The sequence below is a fragment of the Mustela putorius genome, unplaced genomic scaffold (genome assembly GCF_011764305.1).
Source record: "Mustela putorius furo isolate JIRA1106 unplaced genomic scaffold, ASM1176430v1.1 tig00000695_pilon_pilon_pilon, whole genome shotgun sequence".
Lineage (NCBI taxonomy): Eukaryota > Metazoa > Chordata > Mammalia > Carnivora > Mustelidae > Mustela > Mustela putorius.
This window is the reverse complement of record NW_025421447.1, coordinates 2,616,599-2,642,500: the sequence shown is the minus strand read 5'-3', so window position 1 is coordinate 2,642,500 and position 25,902 is coordinate 2,616,599. Positions and strand designations below refer to the sequence as shown.

The 25,902-nt window shown below is 46.6% G+C and overlaps 3 protein-coding genes across 5 annotated transcripts; 2 read left to right on the top strand and 1 right to left on the bottom strand.

Moving 5' to 3' along the window:
• Nucleotides 1–9,963: 9,963 nt before the first annotated feature.
• Nucleotides 9,964–12,792, top strand: TNFAIP8L2 (TNF alpha induced protein 8 like 2). Its single transcript, XM_004776749.3, has 2 exons — nt 9,964–10,059; nt 11,723–12,792. The coding sequence occupies exon 2, from the start codon at nt 11,728–11,730 to the stop codon at nt 12,280–12,282; it is 555 nt and encodes a 184-aa protein (XP_004776806.1). The 5' UTR covers nt 9,964–10,059; nt 11,723–11,727; the 3' UTR covers nt 12,283–12,792.
• LYSMD1 (LysM domain containing 1) lies at nt 12,791–22,963 on the bottom strand. 2 transcript variants are annotated; one of them, XM_004776745.3, is made up of 3 exons: nt 22,511–22,963; nt 14,451–14,815; nt 12,791–14,040 (listed from the first exon to the last, which is right to left on the bottom strand). In XM_004776745.3, the coding sequence occupies exons 1-3, from the start codon at nt 22,961–22,963 to the stop codon at nt 13,902–13,904; spliced, it is 957 nt and encodes a 318-aa protein (XP_004776802.2). In that variant the 3' UTR covers nt 12,791–13,901. The 2 variants fall into 2 exon arrangements, with proteins under 2 accessions (XP_004776802.2, XP_004776804.1); XM_004776747.3 differs by having other exon boundaries at nt 21,943–22,627.
• LOC101675316 (sodium channel modifier 1) lies at nt 22,952–25,350 on the top strand. Of its 2 annotated transcripts, none has more exons than XM_004776748.3 (7): nt 22,952–23,087; nt 23,335–23,405; nt 23,648–23,736; nt 23,837–23,934; nt 24,054–24,142; nt 24,857–25,051; nt 25,185–25,350. In XM_004776748.3, the coding sequence occupies exons 1-7, from the start codon at nt 23,037–23,039 to the stop codon at nt 25,282–25,284; spliced, it is 693 nt and encodes a 230-aa protein (XP_004776805.1). In that variant the 5' UTR covers nt 22,952–23,036; the 3' UTR covers nt 25,285–25,350. The 2 variants fall into 2 exon arrangements, with proteins under 2 accessions (XP_004776805.1, XP_012903450.1); XM_013047996.1 differs by lacking the exon at nt 22,952–23,087 and adding an exon at nt 23,115–23,133.
• The last annotated feature ends 552 nt before the right edge of the window (nt 25,351–25,902 follow it).

Here is a 25,902-nt window from a genome sequence, read left to right as displayed (position 1 = left end):
GGCTGTTGGTTGATGGAAGAGGACAGGTGAGTGGGGCTCAAGCCAAAAGTGAGATGTGGAGATTGAGACAAACTGACTCAGAGAATCACACAGAAAGAGGAGTAAGGTGAAGACTCCAAAGAGGGAAAGTGACCAGTTGTCCCAACCCCACATAGCCTGACTGGCCCCCAGATACAGGATTAGTGTTGTTCCATCTTCCTTTAGAGGGCCCTGGAGATTCTTCAGACAGCAAAACAGCTCCTTCTCCATCTCCACCCTCCATAAAGACCCTTTGATTCTGGGACTGTCAGCAGGGAGGGAGAATGAGACTACTTCAGACAACACTGCTTGGCTCCCACCTTGGTATTGCCTCCTTAGATTTTTCCCTGCGTGGGGGCTGGGACAAAAGACGTTCTCAAAATTCCCAGGATAGTGGGTGGCCTGGGAGATATTGGCATTCTTGGATAGTTTTATCTGTGTGGGCACCTCCTTTCCCACACAGGGGGAGGGGTTTGCTACTTATGGCCAGTCTTTACTGAACTGAGATCAGGATGGGTAGCATCGCTGACTGGGCTAAGCCTCACAGCAAGTAACCAAGAAATATAAACACACACGCGCACACACACATGCACACACACACACACACAGACTTGGAGATGGAAGACCAGGTGAAATAGTGAGACTAATCAGAAACAATAGAACAATACTTACACAAGGCTAATTACAGAGGGTCTTGGGTCCAAGGCAATTCAGTGTTTTAAAGGTTGTAAAGAGGTTTTGGGAGAAAGACAGCTCAAAATATAGAGGCACTTGGAGGTTGAAAGAAATCTCCCCAGCTCTTAGCAAGGACTTGGGTAATCAACTATATGCTCATTAAATACATTAGTGAATGGAGATTGAGGTGTAATTTATTTAAAATTTTAGGGCTCAACTAAAATCTCAGTTCCATCCAATAAGTATTAAGCACTTACTTCAGGTACAATCCACTGTGGGATGTGGTCCCAGTCTTTAAAAAAATGACCATTCACTCTCCCACCAGGGCAGCCCCAAGAAGGAGTGCTCCAAGACCACCAGCCCATGACAGCCACAACTCCAGCCAGCCAGCCAGCATAAGTCAGCAGACACATAGTCTATACAAATGATGACCATACATAAGTCCATCCCTTTAAGTTTAAGAGTAGCAGCTATTCCACTAACTTATAGAAACAAACACAGAAAGGGGTGCCTGGGTGGCTCAGTCAGTTAAGTGTTTGACTTTGGCTCAAAATCTTGGGGCTTTTGACTCCTGGTCTTGGGGCCCTGGGATGGAGCCTTTGTCAGGCTACCTGCTCAGCAGGGAGTCTGCTTCTCCCTCTCCCTCTGCCCCCCTCCTGCTTGTCCTTGCTCTTTCTCTCTCAAATAAGTAAAATCTTTTAAAAAAATGAAATCTCGATGATAAGAAAAAAATAAACAAAATGGCCATTGGGGTGCTTGGCTTGCTCAATAGGTAGAACATGTGACTCTTGTGGTTGTGGGTTTAAGCCTCATATTGAATGTAGAGATTACTTAAAAATAAAATCTTTTGGGGCACCTGGCTCGGGTCATGATCCCAGGGTCCTGGGATCAAGCCCTGCATTGAACTCCCTGCTTCTCCATCTCCTCCCTGCTCATGCTTTCTCGCTCTCTCTCTTTTGTGTGTGCAAATAAATAAGTAAAATCTTTTAAAAAAGAGAACTTTGTTTTTAATTAATTAATTATTTTTATTATTTAAGTAGGCTGCACACCCAGTGTGGGGCTTGAACTCATGACCCTGAGATCAAGAGTCGCATGCTCTACTAACCTAGCCAGCCAGGCAATCCAAAAATAAAATCTCGGGGCGGGGGCCATCTATTTGAATTAAAATAAAACTTATATGCACTAAATGATTAAAATGCAATACCAAGTCTCAAGAAAGGAAGAAAGAAAGAAGGGTTGAGTATGATTTCTAAATGAAGAATAAACTATAAATCTTTTTCATGATTACTGCAAGGAAAGATGTTGGATACATTTTATCATGGGGGATGGGAGAATTTTGGTGGGAGTTGGCTTGGTGCAAAAGAAAGGAGAAAATGTTCCAAAGAGTAACACAGCTTAAACAAAAGTTTGTACTTGGTAAGCATTGAACCTGAAGCATGGATAGCAAAAGGCTGGGTATGAGTAATATAAGAAAGACACTAGTTACAAGCAGAGGAAAGGGAAAAGGGAGACAAATTGTGGAAGGCCTGGAACACTGAGGTGAGTAAGTTAAAATAATATGACAGGAATAGGATGTTATTTAAAGTTCTCAAATAATGTTATTATCTGTCAAAATGCTTTATTTTAGCAAGAAGACAAGGAAACCTACTAGCAAGAAAATAGGGTGTTTGAGGATATGGGGACAGAGGCAGTCAGGTAAGGACAGCGGCACTGGGTATGGAAAGAAATGGATGAACTCCTTCAAAGGACAAATCCAAATGACTCTGTTCTACTCCTCAATGTCTTATGGAGAAAAATCCCACAGTCCCACAGATTGGAGACTTTAATAAATTCAGGGTCTCTAAGCTTAGAAAATCACATTCTCCCATTCCTTAAAAGTAGTTATTTCAAACTTCCACCTCATTCCTCAAGTTTCTTCCCTTATCTCAGCAGAACCCACATGCATCTTCAGAGAAAACAGTAGTAATGTGAGAATTCCACCAACCACTTTGGGCCCTCTCCAGATGCACTTAGCTGCATCCTCGCATCTCTGTCATCCCAGTAAATGAGGCACCCATGTTGCCTGTCTAAGGTTCACCTTCCCACGTTACCATCAGCTCTGTGCACACAAGGCCTGGGTAGGCTGTGTTGCTTGTCTCTCTTTGCATTTTGCACTTAGTACAGTGCCTGACACATAGCAGGTGTTCACAATTAATACATTGGTTGCCTAAATCTGTCCCATCTCCTACTTTGGGGCCTTATTCCACATGTCTTCAAATCCTTTCTCCTTCATTAAAAAAAAAAAAAGATTTTTGGGGTGCCTGGGTGGCTCAGTCGTTAAGCGTCTGCCTTCAGCTCAGGTCATGATCCCAGGGTCCTGGGATCGATTGCCACATTGGGTTCCCTGCTCTGTGGGAAGCCTGCTTCTCCCTCTCCCATTCCCCCAGCTTGTGTTCCCTCTCTAACTGTATCTCTTTGTGTGTCAAATAAATAAATAAATATTTAAAAAATAATAATAAAAGATTTTTATTTATTTATTTGAGAGAGAGCAGGTGCAGGGGAAGAGTGGAGGGAGAGGGACAGCAGACCTCAGCCTGAGCCCTACTCAGGGCTTGAGCTCAGGATCCTGAGAGCCAGACCTGAGCCGAAGCAAAAGTCAGGTGCTTAACTGAGCCACCCAGGTGCCCCTTTCTCCTTAATTTTTTTTTTCCAGATTTTCTTTATTTATTTGAGAGAGATCACAAGTAGGCAGAGAGGCAGGCAGAGGGGGAGTGGGAAGCTGGTTCCCCGCCAAGCAGAGATTCCCCATGCGGGGCTTGATCCCAGGACCCCAAGACCATGACCTGAGCTGAAGGCAGAGGCTTAACCCACTGAGCTAACCAGGCACCCCTCTCCTTCATTTTTAACCTTTCTTTTTCCTACTGACATTTTCCCCTCAGTATCTACACATGCTCAAGGATTTCGTGTACTTAAAAAAAAAAATTCTCAACTTTCCCTTGATCCTTGTCTGTAATTAACTATCACTCAGTTTCTTTCTTCCCTTCACAGCTGAACTACATAGCCACCTATACTCTTTGTACCCATTTCCCTATTCTCATTCACTTCTCAATCATCTTATTTTTTATCCCTATTAATCCACTGAGATTGTTCCCATCAAGGCTGTTAATGACCTCCCTGTCACATTCAGTGAACAGCTCTTCTGTCTTTATCCTTTTGCCTTCTTTATGGCCGTTACCCCAGTAACCCCTCCTTCCTTGAAATGCTCTCCTCTTTTGGCTCCTGGGTAGTTCCTCTTGACAGAAACTAAGAACTTAATAAATATATATTTTTAATTAAAAACATTAAAAAAATATTTATTTACTCACTGTAGACTAGAATCAGAGCATAAGTGGGAGGGGCAGAGGGAGGAGAGAATCTCAAGCTGACTCAGCGTTGTGCCCAGAGCTGAGGTGGGTCTCAATCTCACAACCCTGATATCATGACCTGAGTGGAAACCAAGAATCAGACACCTAACCGACTGCGCCACCCAGGTGCCCTAATTTGTATTTTTTAAATGAATGAATGACTTCACTTCTGTTAGTATGACCTCTCTTTCTCAGCCTTCTCTGAACGCTCCTTAAATGTTGATGTTCCCTAGGGTCATGTCCTTAGCCATCTCTTTTTGCTCTACACATTCTCACTGGTCAAGATAACCCGCACCAAATGTTACAATAGTGACTTATGCAGGGTGCCTGGGTGGCTCAGTCAGTTAAATGTCAGACTCTTGGTTTCAGCTCAGGTCATGATGTCAGGGTGGTGAGATCAGCCACAAGATGTGCTCTATGCTCAGCATGGAGTCTGCTCAAGATTCTCTCCCTCCCTCTCCCTTTGCCTTTCTCCCTGATCATGCTCTCTCAAATAAATAAATAAATAAATAAAATCTTAAAAAAAAAAAAAGACATGTATTTCCTTTTTTTTTTTTTTTTAAGATTTTATTTATTTGACAGAGCGAGACACAGCGAGAGAGGGAACAGAAGCAGTGGGAGTGGGAGAGGGAGAAGCAGGCTCCCCGCCGAGCAGGGAACCCGATGCGGGGCTTGATCCCAGGATCCTGGGACCACGACCCGAGCCAAAGGCAGATGCTTAGCAACTGAGCCACCCAGGCACCCCCCAAAGGCTTATGTATTTCTCATAAAATCTACCTATTCAACCTGGGTCTTTCTCCTAAGCTCTAAACTCACTTTTACAACTGCTTACTGGATACTTCCATTTGGATTTTCCATAGGTTTTTACCACTCAGTGTAAAGACAGGAAGCTTGTCTTTTACCTTTGTATTTCCAGCACCTAGTCATGATGCCTGGCATTTGGTGCATGGAGTAAGGAATAAAAGCATCAAAGATGTGAACTACTTCCAGCTATGTCAGGTTGAAGTCTTGCCTGACTGCTTCAAATGACACTGAACTCTCTCTCTCTGAAATGATTTGCGAGTACTGATCTTAACCATGATGCAATTTCAGCTAAACAGAAGCCTAGGAATGTTCCCTTCTGCATATTGTTCCAGATAACTGAAATTTATACAATTATCCAGTTAAGTTTATCTAATTAAACATTTTCATTTAAGGGGTGCCTGGGTGGCTCAGTGGGTTGAAGCCTCTGCCTTCAGCTCAGGTCATGGTCCCAGAGTCCCGGGATCAAGCCCCACATCGGGCTCTCTGCTCACCAGGGAGCCTGCTTCCTCCTCTCTCTCTGCCTGCTTCTCCACCTACTTGTGATCTCTGTCTGTCAAATAAATAAATAAAATCTTTTTTTAAAAAAGGTATTATTAATTTCCTGTGGATTATATATAGTGGGAAGACCATGACTGGGTCATTAATACCTAGACTGAGCTGTAGAGTATAACTTTGGATAAATCACTTCTCTCTAAGGCTGCATCTGTCATCTGTGAGTGGTCACTTTCCCCGCTTGCCTACCTCACAGGCTCAAGTAAAGCAATACAGGTGAAATGTTTCATAAATCCAAAAATGTTTCACACATTTAAGGTGCCATCACTTAGCCAGTTGTTTCCTTACTTAGAGGAAACACTGTGAACTTAATTGTACAGGAAAACAGCAAGGACACCAAAGTCTAGAATATACATGATTAATACTAGGTGCTCCTGTTCTATACGGCCACAAAAGCTAGTTTTCATTTGTCTCCTTTTTTGTTTTCCTAGTCCCCTCTTTTGATCCGTGTGAATTTTCTCTCTTTTAAAAAAGATTTATTTATTTATTTGAGAGAGAATGAGCAGGGGGAGGGTAAGAGGGAGAAACAGATTCTCCACAGAGCAGGGAGCCAGACGTGGGGCTCCATCGTAGGACCTTGGGGTCATGACCTGAGCCAAAGGCAGATGCTTAAAGAATTGAGCCACCCAGGCACCCTGATCTGTGTGAATTTTCAATGTTATCAGTGCTCTTGCTTCAAAAGCTCCTCTTTCCTCTTAAAAAAAAAATGTATATATATATATATATATATATATATATATATATGTATGTATATATAATTTATCTATTTGAGAGAAAGACAGTGAGAGAGGGGAGGTCAGAGGGAGAAGCAGACTCCCTGTGCAGCATGACCTGAGCCGAAGGCAGTTGCTTAACCAACTGAGCCACCCAGGCGCCCTCCTCTTTCCTCTTTCAATCTGCTGCTAATTATATGCTGTGGGTTCAGAGGTTACTCAAAATGGGTATAGATTAAGAGAAAAAAAGAGAAAGACTTGCCCATGAATGAGTTAAATGCACAATATAACCTGTGACTGTTATGTGGCTACTATTTCCCCCTTATCTCCTGGTTCTGGGATACATTTTGAATTTATTCTTTCAGCCAATATTGCTTGAGCACAGTGTGTGCCAGGCACTCTGTGGCCTCTAAGGCATCAGCTCTGCCCTCCTGGAGTTTATAGGCTAGTGGGGATGTAGTTAATCAAGTCACAAATTATAGCGAAGGGAGTCATTCTAAGAGGGAGGTAGACAGTTCTAAAGGACTATGTATCCGAGGGGTCTAATACGATTTAGGGACTCGTGATGGCTCCACAGATTTGACTACCCAACTGAGACCTGAATGCTGAGTAGAAAGAGAAGAGATGTGTGTGGGAAGTGTTCCAGGCAGAGAAACAAGAAGTAGCAAGCTTAGAACACAGGACAAGGTGGAAGGAGAGGGACAGCAACCACACAGGGTGAGTATTGGAGGAACTGAGAGAATTGCAACAGATCTCCTGTACAAGGAGCAGACAGAGCTGAGAGCAAGGGGCAGACTCAAGGAGAAGCCAGGACGTCAGTGCATAAGGAATTGGGAGCAGCATTCTGGATTCAGCAAGTATCACTGTATTTGCATCTTCCTGTATTCACACTTCCCTTATTTTTCAATCGGATCGCACATTTCTTTTAAAAAGGACTCTTGCCATCCCTGTTGTGTTGGCAGTGTCACCTACGACTGTTCCGTAGGACATAGGATCAGTGACTTCATCAGAAGAGGATGCCACATTCATTACGAAGTCGAACTCACTGCCTCATAATCTCATGAGGTAATGAGCGGGAAAGGCCCAGGTTGGGGAATCACACAAGGCCCTCTGTCAGCCACTTAACTAGCTCTAGAATTTGGGGACAGGTTATCTAATCTCTCAAAGCGTCAGGCTTTTCCCATCAGCAAACAGGATACGCGACATTTCATTCATAAGGGTACCAGAGAGTTCTGAGGTATTTACATAACATGAGGCAGAGTGCACTCAATAAACATGAGCTCTGGTCTCTCCTCACTTTCCTCTCCGGAACTCCAGTCTACTCTTTTCCATCTGCCCCCACACCTTGCTCCTCAGCCATTCCCTCTGCTTTGCACTTTGGAAGCCTTCCTCTCCACTTGCTCCTTCCGCCCAGCCTACAAATGTCCTCAAACCCCAAGATAAAAGTAGTCCCTCTAGGGCACCTGGGTGGCTCAGTTGGTTGAGTGGCTGCCTTCGACTCAGGTCATGATCCTGGAGTCCTGGGATGGAGTCCTGCATCCTGCTCCCAGCTTCACGGGGAGTCTGCTTCTTCCTCTGACCTTCTCCCCTCTCATGCTCTCTCTCACAGTCTCTCTCTCAAATAAATAAATAAAATCTTAAAAAAAGAAAAAATGTCCCTCTCTCAGTCCAGCTCCCCACCCCCTTAAGCTACCTGGAAAGTAGCTTGCTCTTCATCCCCTTACCATCATACTCCTCAAAGGAGTTGTCCGGAAAAAACAAACAAAAAAAAGGAGTTGTCAGCATTTCCCAGTCTAGGTTGTATCAGGGGCACTTGGGGCTAGACCCTGCAGTGAGAGATGGGAATAAGGAAGGGGCGAAGACTCAACTACTATCTCCAAGAGGCAGAACCCATGATTGTGGCGTCCAAGCTGTGAGGATGGCTTCTACTTCTGAACTTCGGTTTACTCTTCAACTTTTGCCAGCCGGCCAATGGTTCCAATTCTTCCCCCTCTGCTGCAGCTTCTTGTAAAATTACCAAAGCCCGCGATCTCTCATCAGGCCTCATCCTGTGCTGAAGCAAGCTAAACCCTGATCCAGCAGGCCCTCCCACAGCTAAAAACTTAATGAAGCCTCACACCCATTCCCACCGAGCTCCTGATATCTCTCCCCTGATCATCCGAAATGCCGAATGTCTCCCTACTGCCCACAGATGTGGGAATGCTTGAGCAATCTGTTAAAGCTTACCTACCACGATCTGCTTTTCCGTCACTTATTTCTCAAACAGCTCGGGGTGCAGACATACTGAATAAATCAGCACTTCCTGGGGCGCCTGGGTGGCTCAGTGGGTTAAGCCGCTGCCTTCGGCTCAGGTCATGATCTCAGGGTCCTGGGATCGAGTCCCACATCGGGCTCTCTGCTCAGCAGGGAGCCTGCTTCCCGCTCTCTCTCTCTCTCTCTCTCTGCCAGTCTCTCTACCTACCTGTGATCTCTCTCTGTCAAATAAATAAATAAAATCTTTAAAAAAAAAAAAAAATCAGCACTTCCTGAGTATGACCCACATTACCTTTTTTTTTTTTTTTTAAAGATTTCATTTATTTATTTGACAGGCAGAGATCACAAGTAGGCAGAGAGGTAGGCAGAGGAGGTGGGGGAAGCAGGCTCTCAGATGAGCAGAGAGCCCGACGTGGGGCTCGATCCCAGGACCATGGGATCATGACCTGAGCTGAAGGCAGAGGCTTTAACCCACTGAGCCACCCAGGTGCCCCCGACACATTACCTTTATTTGTTGAATGGCTTATGCTAATTCCCATCGTCAGAAGAAGCACTTCTTCCCCATCTCTGCCTAGTAGATAGTTGAACCCATCCTTCTCATTCTGCCTCTTTGGCCCTCCTATCAGATATAATCTAAACTTACCTTTATTCTAATTATTCTTCTAATTTCTATTAAGTTAATGACATCATTTGACTTGCATTGTAGTTATATATACTTAAGTTTATCTCCCTGACAAGGCTGTCTGATTCTTTTTTTTTTTTTTTAAGATTTTATCTATTTATTTGAGAGAAAGAGAGAGAAACTAAGCATGGCAGGGAGGGGCAGAGGGAGGGGAGCAGCAGACTCCCCGCTGAGCAGGGAGACCATCCCGAGACCCTGCGATCATGACTTGAGCTGAAGGCAGACTCTTAACCAAGTAAGCCACCCAGGGGCCCCAAGGATGATTCTTGATGGTAAATATTTTGGCCTCATTCAGAAACTATAACTTAACCTTCGTTTCTGCATCCCTGTAGCAGCTACAAAGCTGAGGAAGCAGGTTTGTTGCCTCTAGTGCTTCAGTCCTGTGCTGACACCTGCTGGTCACATCTGGCTTGGCTGCTGTGGCCCCAGCACCTTGTTCTCTAGAGTTGGGGGCAGAACAGTCCCCGCCGTCCGTTACCCAGACAGGTACTGGAAGCCTGTGCTCAGGTACTATTGCTCCAAGCACTGCCCTTCCCTGGAAACTCCAGGAACATACTCACATCTGCTGGCCTCTGGCCCAAACTTTTCCCACTGACCCCACCGTAGGGGTTCATACTTCACATCCTTCCCAAAACCACAGAAATGTAAGATAATCCCAAGGAACTGAGTATCAAGGAAATAAAGAGGCAGACCAACAATTTGAGTGCAGAGGATGTGCAATCCCTCTTCCTAACCTCACAAAACCATGGCGATTTCCTGCAGACTGCTATTCCTTTTGACCTTTGTTGCATTTCTAGGAGGTTGTTGGGCCACAGACGGTCTTGGGGACAGTGCGATGAACCGGAGGTTGAGCACAGGGTAGGAAGGCGGGGCTTGAGGGGTGGGGCCAAGCCAAAGGGCCTCTCACTTAGGAGCTTCTCCATTCTGTCAGCTCTCCCGGACCGTCCAAGGCAAGACTGGCACCCAGCGCACGCAGCAGGTGAGGGGCTGTCAGTGACAGAAGGGTACAGGCTTTAGGGGTGATGGTGGCAGAAGAGTCCCAGCTCTGTCAGCCTGAGCCTTCCATGTTGTGAGACTCTCCCTTGCCAGAATTCTTGGGTCCCCAGCAGAGGCCCAGCTCAGCCTGCCCCGGGGCAGCCTCAGAAAGGAAGACACGGTTTGGGATAGTAGAGAAGCAGGGTGGAGGCATGGGGGTGATATGGGTGTGTGACAGAGTACTGAGAGATGTGAGGACACCCTAGGAGACATGGAGGTAGACATAAGGGCAGGGGAAGAGCTTGGCTAGAGGATTGCAGGGCAGGACCCAGGCAAGAGAAAAAGAGAGGCTGAAGCAGGAGGGAGAGGACAGTGGACCAGATGTGAGAAAACCATGGGTGCAATGAAGAGCTGGGTAACAGGAAGGCCAAGAAGGAAGGAAGGCTCACATGGAGCAATCTCCTCTTCCGGCTGTGGAGCCCAGTCCAGAAAACCTCAGGCAAGCCCAGGAGCAAAAAGCAAGGCTCCAGGTTAGCACTGGCCTGATATTGGGGGGCAGGAAGACCCTTCCCGCCACAGTGCCCATCTCCCCTGTGTCTTCAGACTCTCATTTTGGTTTGGGGGAGAGGGTGAGGCTGCTCCTCACTGTGGTAACAGCCACATCCTGCAGAGCAGGGGAGGGGGAAGTAAGAAGCAAAACAAGCAGAACCGCAGGCAAGGACCATGGGGAGAGCACCCTGGATATGCGGCGGTGATGTGCCACCAGGAGGGTCCTTGGTTTGGTCCCCACAGAAGACTGTGGGCCTCCAGTATCACCTGCCCCGCCGAGAGGTGTCTCATGCTTCTTTAGTCCGCAGCAACCCATTGAAACCATTCCCGGGAAGGTTTCTGTGGTTGGAAGCCCATTTTAATCATTTCCTAGTGACTTTGGCCAAGTTGCTTGATTTCCTTTAGCGTCAGTATTCTCATTGCAGGATGGGGACACCTACCTTACAAAGGGTTGGGAAGACTGGGACAATTCCCGTAAAGCAACTGGCACATAGGTTCTCCATAAATGTGAGTGAGCATTTTTATCCGCACTCCTGGGACCCTCATCTCACTCACTTCCTTAAAGGCAGTACAGCACACGAACTGCCACCGACTTTTCCAGAGTCAGGAAGAGGGTTGCGTCTGACCTTGGGTCAGTTACTTAAGGCAAGCCTCAGTTTACCTGGCCGTAAAACAAGGACAGTAACAGCCACACCTTATAGATGTCTGACCCCTGGTTAGTTAGTGGCGGCCATGGTCGCTCTGAGAACTAGCTGCCAGGTAAGCCTTATCTTCTACCCTGTAGGCCAGCAGCAGCCAACTAACTTCCCCTTTGGGCTGCACTGTGGGGGCTAGCACCCTGTAAGCCCTCAGCGCCCCACCCCACCCCCCCACCCCGCCAAAGCTGTCACTGCCCTGCTAGGAGGGGTGGAAGCTCAAGATCTCCTCCAGGTCCACAGGAAAAGAAATGGGAACAAGGCATAGAAGACTGAGGAGGCTCAGGGGGGAAAAAGATGGCAGAGAAAGATGACAATGAGATAGAAGCCGAGACGGGGAAAAGCCGTTGCTGTCTAAGGAAGCCTGTGGCCTTCCCTCTAGTGACTGACCACAGACCCCCCACCCCGTTCTTGCTCCCCCAGGAACTATGGAGTCCTTCAGCTCAAAGAGTCTGGCACTGCAGGCGGAGAAGAAGCTCCTGAGTAAGATGGCCGGTCGCTCTGTGGCGCATCTGTTCATGGACGAGACGAGCAGTGAGGTGCTCGATGAGCTCTACCGCGTTTCCAAAGAGTACACGCACAGCCGGCCACAGGCACAGCGGGTGCTCAAGGACCTCATCAAGGTGGCGGTCAAGGTGGCCGTGTTGCACCGCAGTGGCTGCTTCGGCCCCGGCGAGCTGGACCTGGCCGCCAGCTTCCGCCAAAAGCTGCGCCAGGGCGCCATGACGGCGCTCAGCTTTGGCGAGGTGGACTTCACTTTCGAGGCGGCAGTACTGGCCGGCCTTCTGACTGAGTGCCGGGATCTGCTGCTGGAGCTAGTGGCGTGCCACCTCACGCCCAAGTCCCATGGCCGCATCCGCCACGTGTTCGACCACTTCTCTGACACCGGCCTGCTCACGGCCCTCTATGGGCCAGACTTCACTCAGCACCGGACCAAGATCTGCGATGGGCTCAGAAAGCTGCTGGATGAGGGCAAGCTCTGAGGGCCCAGGCCCCAGGGCCGTCCACCGGAGCTGTGTGGCCAACTGAGAAAGTGACACCGAAAGGGCTCTCTTGACCTGCTTGGTGCACTGATGCTTTTCAAGCCTCAGGCTTCAGTCTTTCCCCAGAGTGCTTTTGCCTCTGAGACAACCCCACCCCCAAACTGCTGGTGGAGAAGCTGCAAAGCTGAGTGTTCACGCCTCTCTCCCACTCCAGTCCCGGGACAGGAAGCAAAGCTGCCTGAAAAAGATGAAGTGAAACTTGGATCTCTATCTCTCCCCAACCAATGGACATTTGAAACAGGGAAGCCCCGCTCCCTGGTGAACCAGGGGAAGAGGGCATAGCTCATTTAACCCTTCAGGGGACACTAAAGACAGAAGGGGGAATGGGATCCCAGACCTCCAGCTCCAGGCAGAGCCTGGACAGATACCAGAGGCTCTGTTCCAGAGCGCAGGAAGAAGGGGTTAGGGCAGGGGAGAGTCTCACAGGGGAAATAAAACTACTAAAACATGCACAGGGCTCAATGTTTAATCTCTCCAGCTTCTTATACATTATGACCATCACAGAGGCAAGAGATAGTGAAACACCACTCATCTCTCCTCTCACCATTTCCATTATGAGAGACTGAGGCATATTTCCAAGTATCATTGGGGTCTCCTTGCCTACTTCTGCTTAAGAAACTAAAAAACAACAACAAAAACAACAACCCAAAAAACCAACTGTACTGCAGATCAGTGCTACAAATTGCAAATAAATATGCAGTGAGGAGCAAGGCACAGATCAACAGGCTCTGGTCAGGAAGGAGTATAACAAAGAAACTCCCACAACAAAAAGTCTCCCCAATAAAGTCCTCTTCAAACTCCAAGGTAATTCTTCTTTCATCCCCTCGCATAGGCTGAACAGAGGAGCAGGTTAGAAGGGCGAACTGGTGGCATGGAGAGTTCCGGTCCCTACACTGCTGTTTTTCCTCAGAGCAAGAGTTATGAAAAAGTTATGAACTGGTTAGTCAAAACTGAGCCCAAATTCTTTACTTTGAGATTGCGGGACAGGCCCAGCACTATCTGCCATTCTCTGCAGAAGGGCGAGATCACGGACTGCCCCATCTTCAGTAACATGCTTGCCTAAGAAGGTGGGGAACCAGTAGTCACTGGCTCACTGTTCCCGGATTCCCTTTACTCTAGAGCTATAGAAATCCTCTTTCTTCATTACAAGAGGGAAACAGTAAGATACAGCAAATAAATACTACTTCAAGATAGCACCAAATAAATTAGGTAATACAGTCTGAAACGGAGAGGGGGCAGGGGTTGGGGGAGTTCTTGTCTCCCTGCTCTAAGGCCAAGGATGGTAAAGGGGATGGGAAAGGCAGCAGGGATGTAAAAAGAGCCTTTTTTGAATCTAAAAGACAGTTCTAGATTCAGCCCAAGAACTGAAGAGGGTTCTATTCCCCATCCCCAATAAAGCTGCCCCAGGCCAAGGAACTCTAGATCAACTGGAGGCTGGGAAGGAGGCAGGAGGGAGGGAGGTAGGCTGGAAAGCCTTGTTCTTCAGCTTCACCTCGGGCTCCTCCCCCCACTCAAATTGCTCCTTCAACATCTTGTTTTCTCAATCAGTTCTGGGGACATCAGAGTTTGAAGATTTCATCCTCCTGGTCCCGAAGCGTCCGGGTCCTAGAGGTCCGGGTCAGAGGCACCGGCCCTAGGACTGCTCGCTGCTGCATCCGAGGGGAGCTCAAGTGAAGGCCTGAATTCTCCCCAGGTACCCTGCAGGTGAGGAAAGGAGGCATGACAGGTCAGGGGAAGAACCTGAGAAAGGGCTCATGGGAAGCTGTCCTCCCCCATAACGTACATGAGCTGCTCGCTCCAAGATGGAGTCTCATCACCCTCTTGATAAATTCTCACCCTAATGCTCCTTCATGATATCAGAGCTACAACGACACTCACCTATTTTACCCCAGTGAGAACAAAGAACCCTTTCCTGCTTCAGTACCCATCCCAGCAGCCACTGGCTCTGCTGTTGTTACAGGACCCTTCCCCCATGGTGGGGGAGGGGGTGAAAGGCTTTACCTTGTTTCTGCTGACACTGCGCTTGCTTATTTGTGTGACGGGTCAGGTTAGGCTGTAAGGATGAAGAAGTCTGCAGAGGGGCTTAAAAGGAACCATTCAAGACTCACCCACTTTCCCCCTTTCTCAGCTTCTGGGCAGCAGCCTTCTTTGACAGGCTGATCTGTGAATCAAGCTTCTTAAGGAAATCAGAGGCGGAGAGGTCATGGATGGGAGTTGGAGGTTCCCGGCCAGGTGTAGGAAGGACCTCCCCGTTGGCACGTCCTGAGCCTGTCTCTTGTTTCTTCCTGTCAGCTCCGTGTGGTGGAACTTCATCCTTACTTGACTGGGCCTCTTCCTCTCCATGCTTCTCTTCCTCAGAATCCAAACCATCGAACAGGTCTCCGGGCTCTGTCAGGATGGGGATGTAGAGGGTTTTCTTCAGGAAGATGGAGTCATTAGTATAAAGGCGGTTTGCACGCTTAATCTGTTCCATCTTTAAAAAAAAGTCACCACAATTAATGACAGTAAGAATGATCAATCTTCTACCTGTTCAGTATCTCATCCCTTTTAAAGTGACTGTACAGAGTCTTATGTGACCCTATCACAACCAAGCTAAAATACAAAGGGCTGATATTAATATCATTCCTATTTTTTAAATGTTTTTTTATCATTCGTATTTTATTGATCAGTGGTTACCATACTTTTTGATATTAGGGTCCCTTTACATTATCAAAAACTATTGAGGAAAAAAGCTTTCATTTATGGAGGTTATAGCTATCAACACTTAAGGTATTATAAATTAAAACTGAACAAACTGAAAAATGTGTATTTATATAAAATAACCCATTAGGGGCGCCTGGGTGGCTCAGCTGGTTAAGCGGTTGCCTTCGGCTCAGAGCATGATCCCAGGGTCCTGGGATCGAGCTGTGCTGGGCTCCCTGCTCAGCGGAGAGCCTGCTTCTCCCTCTGCCACTCCCCCTACTGTGCTCTCCTGCTTTCTCTCTGTCAAATAAATTAATAAAAATCTTAAAATAAAAAAATAAAAAAAATCTTAAAATAAAAATCTTAAAATAAAATAGGGGCACCTGGGTAGCTCAGTCAGTTAAGTATATGACTCTTGATTTCAGCTCAGGTCATTATCTCAGGGTCATGGGACAGAGCCCCAGGTCAGGCTCCTTGCTCAGCAGAGGGTCTGCTGGAGCTTCTCTCCCTCTCCCTTGGCAACCCCCACCCCATGCTTGTTCTTGCTCTATCTAAAATAAATAAATCTTGGGGCACCTGGGTGGCTCAGTGGGTTAAAGCCTCTGCCTTCGGCTCAGGTCATGATCTCAGGGTCCTGGGATCAAGCCCCGCATTGGGCTCTCTGCTCAGCAGGGAGCCTGCTTCCTCCTCTCTCTCTGCCTGCCTCTCTGCCTACTTGTGATTTCCGTAAAAGTAAATAAATTTTAAAAATCTTAAAAAATAAATAAATAAAATAAAAATAAAATAAATAAATCTTAAAAAAAAAAACATTATATGTTAACAAGATATTTTAATGAAAAAGGACTATTTTCCAAAACAACAACAAATGGAGCAAAAAGAGAGGCACTGTTTTACATTTTTGCAAGTCACTTAAATGTCTGACTTAAGAGAAGACCACAGAAGATTCTCCTATCTGCCTCTACATTTAATGAGCTATAATATTAAATGTCATGTAGCTTCTGGAAAATGTAGTTCACTCATGAGAATGAGAATGAAAAAGACAAAGCCTTATTAGCACTACTATGAAAAAATAGTTTTGACCTTGTGGATCCCTGGAGAGTCTCTGGGACTCCTAGAGATCCCTAGACCGCACTTTAAGAACTTCTGTTAAAGATGAAGGAACTGAGGCTCAGAGAGGTTAAGTTGCTTGCATAAGACTATCCAGCAAGCTAATGACAAAGCTAGAACTGGAATTCTGGGCCTTTTTACTCCCTCTGGGGTTGCTTTCTCATACTGATATTAATAATTTCACTGACCAAATATTTATTACCTATTTTATTCATCACCAGACATAGTGATTGGCATTACCTTCCACTTGCTATGCAAGGTAGAAATATCAATGCCATCCTTAAGTTGCTCTTTTCTTTTACCACTTGTGCCCAAATGGTCAACAAAAATGCTGCAAAAATCTTTCCCCTGTCCAGTCTGACCTTCATTTGACCACCATCACCTTAGAACAGATTCTTAATATTTCTCATCTGGGTATTGTAACTATTTTTTTTTTTTAACTGGTCCTCCTCTCTCCATCTCTATGTATCTCCACCTTGCTAACATCTATCTTTCTAAAAAAATTAATCTACTACTTACTTAATAAAAAATTAAGTTACTTAATTAAGTTACTTAATTAATTAAATATCTTACTTAATAAAAAATAAAAAAATAATCAACCTAACTACCCTGTTTATCAACCCCCTATGACTTCCCATTGGCTCAGAGATAAAATTCAAATTAGCATTTCAAGGGTTCGCAATCTATCCCCCGAAGTTTGGCCTCATCTCTCTTCTTCTCCCATCTATACATTTTACCATCTTGAACTTTTCATTTTTTTTCTGAACATTTTAGGGTTTTAAACACCTTCGTGTCTTTATCTACCTAAAATACTTCTCCAGCATCCCCTTCTCTGCTGAAGAAAACTTCTTCTCATCAACTATCACTCCCTTTGTGTTACCTTCTCCAGGGCTCCCAAAGTATACTGTAAATATTGCCATATAATACCTACCCTATTATATTGTTATTCACCTCTTTGCATATTTGTCTTGCCCAAACTCTGTGAGTCCTTTGAGGGCAGGGATGCTGTTTCTGTATCCTAAGGCACTCCTCAGTATCACACAAACCTGGCACACAGCAGAGGTTCATTAATGCTTTATGAGTAAATAAACTAGATAAGAAAATATACAAACCACCAATATAGTATGTTAGTAAAAATCTTATGCTATATATAAAGTGTTTCAAATAAAACTGGATTAATTTGAACAATAAAAAAAAGTTAAAATTGGCTTGCAGTTTTTAACCTTTATTTTGCAAAGCACTTCGATGCTATAAATTTTATTTTGCCTAGATTAATATCCTAAGTCCCTACCTCCAAGATGCCATGACCTCTGTGAATTTTCTTGTGCCTTTATTATTTCCTAGAAGTGCCATATAAGACAACATCATTCCCCCTTTAAAAAGGATGTAACCGGGGATACCTGGGTGGCTCAGTTGGTTAAGCAGCTGCCTTCGGCTCAGGTCATGATCCCAGTGTTTTGGGATCGAGTCCCACATCAGGCTCCTTTGCTCAGCAGGGAGCCTGCTTCTCCCTCTGCCTCTGCCTGCCATTCTGTCTGCCTGTGCTTGCTCTCTCTCCCTCTCTCTCCCTGATAAATTTAAAAAAAAAAAAAAAAAAAAATCTTAAAAAAAAAGGATGTAACTATGGGCATCTGAGTGGCTCAGTGGGTTAAAGCCTCTGTCTTTGGCTCAGGTCATGATCCCAGGACCGATCGAGCCCAGCATCGGGCTGGCTCTCTGCTCGGTGGGGAGCCTGCTTCCTCCTCTCTCTCTGCCTGCCTCTCTGCCTGCTTGTGATCTCCGTCTGTCAAATAAATAAATAAAATAAAATAAAATAAATAAAATAAAATTCCTTAAAAAAAAAAAGTTCTCCCCCCCCTTTTTATTTTTTTTTTTTTTTTTTTTTTTTTTTTTTTTTTTTTTTTTTTTTAAGATTTTATTTATTTATTTGACAGAGAGAGATTACAAGTAGGCAGAGAGGCAGGCAGAGAGAGAGGTGAGGAAGCAGGCTCCCTGCTGAGCAGAGAGCCCGATGCGGGACTCGATCCCAGGACCCTGAGATCATGACCTGAGCTGAAGGCAGTGGCTTAACCCACTGAGCCACCCAGGGGCCCCTCCCCCCCCTTTTTAAAAAAGATTTTATTTATTTATTTATTTGACAGACAGAGATCACAAGTAGGCAGAGAGGCAGGCAGAGAGAGAGGAGGAAGCAGGCTCCCCGCCAAGCAGAGAGCCCGATGCCGGGCTCGATCCCAGGACCCTGGGATCATGACCTGAGCCCAAGGCAGAGCCTTTAACCCACTGAGCCACTCAGGTGCCCAGAACTATTTTCTTTCAATTTTATATCTCTGGAGTCTGGCATAGTCCCCATCACATAGAAGCTCATAGATGTGTTTTGAATGAATGGAAGCATGGCTAAGATTTCCACAGGTGGAGATAGGGAGGATAGGAAAGTGAACATTTCAAGTAGAGGCCATGGCCTAAACAAAGGAAGTGGATAAGAAAGTACTAAGTGGCCCCTCCATCCCAGCAGAGGCTCAGAAGCTATGCAAAGAAGGAAACCGTGCCACTGGTAAATCAGCAATTATTTATGGAGGTTTTCTTACAGCCCTGTACCTTTCTGAGTACAAAAAAGCCCTGTAGTCTAGTGAAGGGTACCAAGTTTGGGCCTCATTCTGCTGCTTACTAGCTGAGTGGCTGCTTAAGTCACTGTACCTGTCTGTGACCTCAGTTTCCTTGCCATTTGTAAAATGAGGAAGAGGTATTAAATAATGGTAATTACTTGAGTTATCACCTACCTGTCATTAAGGAACATTTAGAATGTGCCAAGTTCTGTATATCATCTCCTATTATCTCTGTAAGATTTTATGAGGTGGATATAACTAGTCCCCAAATATTTAAAGATAAGGAAAGTGAGGTTTAGGGAGATAACTTGCTACAGACTACAAGTCTACTTTGTAAAGCTAGGATTCAGACCAGGTTACCTCATTCTAAAATCCTCACTTTGAACTGCTCTGTTAAACTAACTAGATTCCTTTTTTTTTTTTAAGATTTTATTTTATTAGTCAAGAGAGAGAGCGAGTGAGCACAGGCAGAGGCAGAGGGCGAAGCAGGCTCCCAGCCGAGCAAGGAACCGGATGTGGGACTTGATCCCAGGACCCTGGGATCATGACCTGAGCCGAAGGCAGCCACTCAACCGAGCCACCCAGGCATCCCTAAACTAACTAGCTTCTAATGGCTTTTCAGCAGCCTAGGACTTTTTTTTTTCTTTTAAGATTTTTATTTATTTATTTGTTAGAGAGAGAGAGAGAGCACGAGCACAGGCAGGCGGAATTGTAGGCAGAGGCAGAGGGAGAAGCAGGCTCCCTGCCGATCAAGGAGCCCGATGTGGGACTCGATCCCAGGACCCTGGGATCATGACCTGAGCCGAAGGCAGCCACTTAACCAACTGAGCCACCCAGGCGTCCCGCAGCCTAGGACTTCTAATGGCTCAGCAGCCTAGGATTCCTCGGGTTTGGCTTTGGTTACATGCTTTTTTTTTTTTTTTTAAGATTTTATTTATTTATGGGGCCCTTAAATTTTCCGTAAAATCTACACTTATGTCCTTCCTAGTCCCTTTCCAAATACAAATTAATCTTCTTTTCTGATTTCCAACCCTTTGTTAATACCTCTACAAACTCATCACATTCTGTCACCTGCAATCATCTGTGTCTCTATTTCTCACTAGGCTGCAAATTACATGAGGCCAATGGCTACACATTTTATTTATGCTTCTATCTCTTGGGAAGTCTAAAACAGTGCTTAAACATACCAAGCATAGGGCGCCTGGGTGGCTCAGTTGGTTAAGCGACTGCCTTCAGCTCAGGTCATGATCCTGGAGTCCCAGGATTGAGTCCCGCATCAGGATCCCTGCTCAGCCGGGTATCTGCTTCTCCCCCTGACCCTCTCTCCTCTCATGCTCTCCCTCTCTTTCTGTCAAATAAATAAATAAAACAAGCAAACAGGGTGCCTGGGTGGCTCAGTGGGTTAAGCTGCTGCCTTCGGCTCAGGTCATGATCTCAGGGTCCTGGGATCGAGTCCCGCATTGGGCTCTCTGCTCAGCAGGGAGCCTCCTTCCCTTCCTCTCTCTCTGCCTGCCTCTCTGCCTACTTGTGATCTCTCTCTGTCAAATAAAGAAATAAAATCTTTAAAAATAAATAAATAGGGGCGCCTGGGTGGCTCAGTGGGTTAAAGCCGCTGCCTTCGGCTCGGGTCGTGATCTCAGGGTCCTTGGATCGAGCCCCGCATCGGGCTCTTTGCTCGGCGGGGAGCCTGCTTCCTCCTCTCTCTCTGCCTGCCTCTGCCTCTCTGCCTGCTTGTGATCTCTGTCTGTCAAATAAATAAATAAAAATCTTTAAAATAAATAAATAAATAAAACAAAAACATACCAAGCATAGAAATATTGGCTAGGGTGCCTGGGTGCCTAGCTCAGCTGCGGTTGAGTGTCTGACTCTTGAACTCTGCTCAGGTCATGATCTCAGAGTTGTGAGATAAAGCCTGGCATCTGGCTCCACGCTGAGGAGGGAGTCTGCTTGACACTCTTTCTCTCCTCTTCCTGCCCCTCCCTACCCCACCCTTTCTCTCTCTAAAATAATAAATAAATCTTTTTTAAAATGTTGGCTAAAAATATTTCTAATTAAAAAAAAAGGAAATCGTGGCTAAATTTGACATGATATGAAAAAACTCATCAATTTCAATGCAATGTATTTTTACACCTATTAAACATACCACATGCATGGCCTAAAACGCCTGGTGTAGAGAGTGCCTGTTTTGCACCATGGAGGCCATCCTACTGGAAAGAAGGCACAGAGCTGAGGAGTAAAAAAGAACCAGAAGAGATCGAGTTTACAAACTTATAAGTAAGGGCATCTGGGTGGCCCAGTAGATTAAGCGATGGACTCTTGATTTCTGCTCAGGTCCTGGCCTTACAGTCCTGGGAAGGGCTCCATGCTTGCCTGTGAGTGGACTTGGGATTCTTTCTCCCTCTCCCTCTGCAATTCACCTCCCCTCCCCCAATATAAATACATAAATCTTAAAACAACAACAACTTGGAACTAGAGTGGTTAGAGTTCTGGTCTCATAAAAACTTAGAATTAGAAACCAGCTTTCCATTGTTTGCTGTAAATGTTCAATCACTTGCAATTAAAAAGTTTTTATATGTTTAATAGTACAAGCTTTGGAGTCAGACCTGTTTTAATTCCCTAACACTCATTAGTTATTTGACCTTGGTTAAATTGGTTAGCCAATCTAGGTCTTAGTTTCTTCACCCATAAACAGCGGACAATAATTGTATGCTTGGTAGGGATGTGAAAACCAAATGGGCCAATGTATGTAAAGTCTCTAGGATAGAGACTGACAGAATAAATAGAAGCAGCTCCTCTCCACTGGTATAGTGGCACAGGATTTGTCCCAACCAGACAGGGCAACACTGAGATGGGAAAAGAAAAAGATAAAGGTGAATCAGCCCACAACACAATTAGGAAAATTTCTGGGGAAGTTGCTTAGAAGGGTCACTATGTGTTGTTGTTGTTGTTGTTGTTTAAGATTTTTACTTATTCACTTGACAGACAGAGATCACAACTAGGCAGAGAGACAGGCAGAGAGAGAGAGAAGCAGGCTCCCCGCTGAGCAGAGAGCCCGATGCGGGACTCGATCGCAGGACCCCGAGATCATGACCCGAGCCGAAGACAGCGGCTTAATCCACTGAGCCACCCAGGCGCCCGGGTCACTACGTTCTAATGAAGAATAAATTTCTTCTAAATAGTGTCTGCATTCCGATTGTGGAGGACTCACCGTTACCCCGTATTTGAGTGCTAGTCCAGCCAGGGTGTCTCCGGGGGCCAACTGATGCTCCAGGCGTCTTTCCCTCACCGGGGAGCAGGCAGATTGCACCAGGCTTCCATAAGAACGAGCCCTGCTCCCTTGCAGCAGTCCTGACCCCCCGAGGGGGGCCTGTCTAGAGGGAGAAGCCATCTCCTCACCCTGCCGACAGCTGGGGTTGCAACTAAGAGAGGCCTGGCTAAGGGCCCGATAGTGACGGGACTGAGGTCTAGGAATGGATAACCAGGGGATTCCTCTCCCCTCCTGCCTCCTCTCCTAATTCTCCGCCTCCCCTGGCACTACGCGCCTCCTGAGCTCTCGTTTGTCCTCCTTCCAAGCCCCCTTCCAACAAATCTGCGCCCTGAATATTCAGTCCCTACCTGAGATTATCCTTAGCACCCTACTGACTTTGGATCCTCCCACCACAATTCGCTACGTTGACCTCTGACCTTTGAACGGTAAACCTTCCACACTGCTCAGTTTACCCCCTGCCCCAGGTCTGGCAGCCCCGGCCTGGGGGGTTACCCCCCCACACACACACCCAGGCTCCGCCCCGTCCCGGGGTTGGCCAGCTTGTGTCAGGAATAAATCCGGCCCACCCTTGGCGGGATATCGGCGGCAGAGGAGGTGCGTGAGGGCCGCGAAAGAGTTTGTAGTACACTTTCCACTCAGAGAACCTCCAAGGCCCGCTCCGCATCAAATCCGTCACAGCATCAAAATCGGTCTCCACGTTCAGGTTCTTGTCTCTCCAGACGCCTCGAATCAGCCAAGATGCAAGCGTCGGGAGGCAGCCGAGGGGCAAGCTCTTTGAAAAAAAGACTTCATATCCCAAAAGGCCCCGCGCGTGCGGGGTCGCCGGATCGCGCAGGAAGTGCGGTCCCCTCGGCGGGCTGTGGGCGGGCTTTCGAATCGCACTGTGAATACAGGGAAGCGCTTCCAGGGAAGTAAGGAAGCCAACCGGAAAGAAACCCGAAGGAAAAAGGAGACGCCCCATTTTTGCTACGGTGGCCTGGAAGGAGTGGGGGAGGCGGCTCAGGAGAATTGCTCGCTTCTGGGAGTCAGTCGTAATGTCTTTCAAGAGGGAAGGGGATGATTGGAGCCAACTCAATGTGCTTAAAGTAAGCGGAGAGGAGAGGAGAGCGTCGGGAGCAGTTTCAGTGCCCGGTGAAGGAGCTGTTTTTGTTGCTCTGGCAACAGCTGCGGTGGCGGGGGGGGGGCGGCCTGAGGGAGCAACTAGAGCTGGGTAGTGACCCCCTTCTTCGCCCTGTGATCTCTGTTCTCATGGGCCTTATTCCAATTCAGTCCTGGTCCCTGTTGTTTCCCTTCCGTCCCGCCCTCTTATCCCGCCGATCCTGTCCCCTGTAGAAACGAAGAGTCGGGGACCTGCTGGCCAGTTACATCCCAGAGGATGAGGCGCTGATGCTACGGGATGGACGGTGAGGGCGAGGAATGATCAATCCCAGGGTTCTGCGATTAGAGGCTTAATAAAATTTTGTTATTAAGGGGAAGAGCGGAAGTATCTGAATTCTTTGGTGGGGAGTGAGGGACAGGGATTGGGTGGTGGAGATTGGGAGACGTCAGAGTTTGGCTTTGGAAAGGATTGCTAGGTCAAGGTGGGACTTACAGACCAGACCCCACTCACCCATAACCAAATATCTTCTTCTCCCCTAATACCCAGCTTTGCATGTGCCATCTGTCCCCACCGACCTGTACTGGACACCCTCGCCATGCTGACTGCCCACCGTGCAGGCAAGAAACATCTGTCCAGTAAGTTGGAGGGAAGACGGAGTTAAAGAATAAACCCTCCAAATCTGTGAAGATCACTCTTGCTCTTCTGTTTTTTAATTCTCTTCCTCTCTGTCTTCAGGCCTGCAGCTTTTCTATGGCAAGAAGCAGCCAGGAAAGGGAATGGAGCAGAGTCCAAGACAACAGAATGAATTGAGGCTATCAGAGACCAAGGTTGAGGTAGTCAGGGAGAGGGGGGTGTGTGTTCCATGTGGGCCTGCTGCACACCTTAGGCTTGAAGGGCTCTGACATGTTTCTAGCTCTGAAGACTCTGACTCTGTTTCCCATCTCCATACCAGGCTCCTCTGTTAACCCAGACCCGACTTACCACCCAAAGTGCGCTGCACAGAGCTCCAGACTATAATAGTTGCTGCCGCCGGAAGTACAGGTCTGTGGGGTAGGAAAGCCAGAGGTAGGGAGGGACTCTGGAGATAGATGGCTCTAAACTGTTGGTATTCCAAACTGTATTGTCAGGAGTACTAGTATTTCTGAGATGTTAACTGGTATTTCAGAAAAAAATAGAATTTTGTCTTTTTTTTTCTTTAGTTTTGGAAGTGGCACTTTGTAATCCTTCTTGAAGAGTTAGTATATTTGAAGGGCTCTACACATTCTTAAGATTAAAAAACAAAACTCAAAAGTTTTAACCTAGCCTTTTATTTTTTTTAATTTTTTATTTTTTTAAAGATTTTATTTATTCATTTGAGAGAGAGAGAGATCACAAGTAGGCAGAGAGGCATTCAGAGAGAGAGGGGGAAGCAGGCTCCCCGCTGATCAGAGAACCCAATGCGGGGCTCAATCCCAGGACCCTGAGATCATGACCTGAGCCGAAGGCAGAGGCTTAGCCCGCATCGGGCTGTCCGCTCCGCGGAGAGCCTGCTTCCTCCTCTCTCTCTCTCTGCGTACTTCGGATCTCTATCTGTCAAATAAATAAAATCTTAAAAAAAAAAAATTCATTTGATTCCCAAATTCCTTTTTATGTAGGACACTTAATAATATCTTGAGGAACACAATTTAGGAAGCACTGCTATAAGGGGTTGGGAGTCATAGGAAAATTGCCCTTTTCCTTTATCACTTTTATAGATGTTGATTCTTCTCTACCCAGACCAGAAACCCCTCGTCCCTCTGTCTCCCATTCCCCTTTGCCACCCCCAGAGGTTGAGCCCAAGGGTGGGAAGATTACTAGGGAACCCATGCCTGGGACTGGCCCACAGGCCAAAGAGTCAGCAACTGTTGCATCCCCTGCACCCATGAGCCCCACGAGAAGAAGAGCCCTGGATCATTACCTCACCCTTCGAAGGTGAGTATGGAAAATCACTTTACTCAAGTTTTCTCTTTTCTCTCTGAGTCTCCTTATTTCAGTCCTTCTCATGTTAACCGCATTAACTTAAGCCTCTTTTCACGACCTATTCTGTTTTCTCTGATATTTCTAGCTCTGGATGGATCCCAGATGGACAAGGCCGATGGGTAAAAGATGAGAATGTTGAGTTTGACTCTGATGAAGAGGAGCCCCCTGATCTCCCCTTAGACTGACACCCTCTTTCCCCTCTCAATTTACAAATAAATTTTAATGGGCTCTGGGAGCCTAAGTTTCCTTGAGTTTGCTTCCTTGTCCATTTTCAGGATTTCACTGGTGGATTTTTTTTAAGGAGACTGTATGCCCAGCGTGGAGCCCAAGGTGGGGCTTGAACTCATGACCCTGAGATTAAGACCTGGGCTGAGATCAAGAGTCAGATGCTTAATTGACTGAGCCATCCAGGTGCCCCCCATTTCAGGATTTTAAATCTGCATTCTTAGCCTGGCTAACTTTTCCCTGCAAGGTACATGGCTCCCCATACTTCTAACCCCTCCCCCACCTTCTACCAAAGTCATGCCAAGCGTCAGCTGCACGCAGCCCAATGCCCTATTAATAAGTCTGTCAGAAGGAGGTCTTTGCCCTTCATGTTCCCTGCCTTCTTCCTCACCTCCACTCAAAGTCCTCCAGATCACATGAGGGTTGTGGGTAGGCACCAGGGGGCCTGGCCACATCTGGAAGGAGGGATGGGGTAGGTACCCTATGAGAGCAGAAGGGACTAACAGCATTGGCAGGGCCATGGGGAACACCAAGGGAGGGAGCTCCCCCACCTCTGCCTAGTAACTTGACCCTCCCTG

Coding starts and splice junctions, on each gene's coding strand:
- TNFAIP8L2 (XM_004776749.3), top strand. CDS start 11,728: ATGGAGTCCTTCAGCTCAAAGAGTCTGGCACTGCAGGCGGAGAAGAAG.
- LYSMD1 (XM_004776745.3), bottom strand. CDS start 22,963: ATGGGGCGTCTCCTTTTTCCTTCGGGTTTCTTTCCGGTTGGCTTCCTT. Junction 14,816..22,510: donor CGGGACGGGGCGGAGCCTGG/GTGTGTGTGTGG, acceptor TTTTTTTTAAAG/ATGGAACAGATTAAGCGTGC. Junction 14,041..14,450: donor CTGAGAAAGGGGGAAAGTGG/GTGAGTCTTGAA, acceptor CCTCACCTGCAG/GGTACCTGGGGAGAATTCAG.
- LOC101675316 (XM_004776748.3), top strand. CDS start 23,037: ATGTCTTTCAAGAGGGAAGGGGATGATTGGAGCCAACTCAATGTGCTT. Junction 23,406..23,647: donor CTGATGCTACGGGATGGACG/GTGAGGGCGAGG, acceptor CCTAATACCCAG/CTTTGCATGTGCCATCTGTC. Junction 23,935..24,053: donor TATCAGAGACCAAGGTTGAG/GTAGTCAGGGAG, acceptor TCTCCATACCAG/GCTCCTCTGTTAACCCAGAC.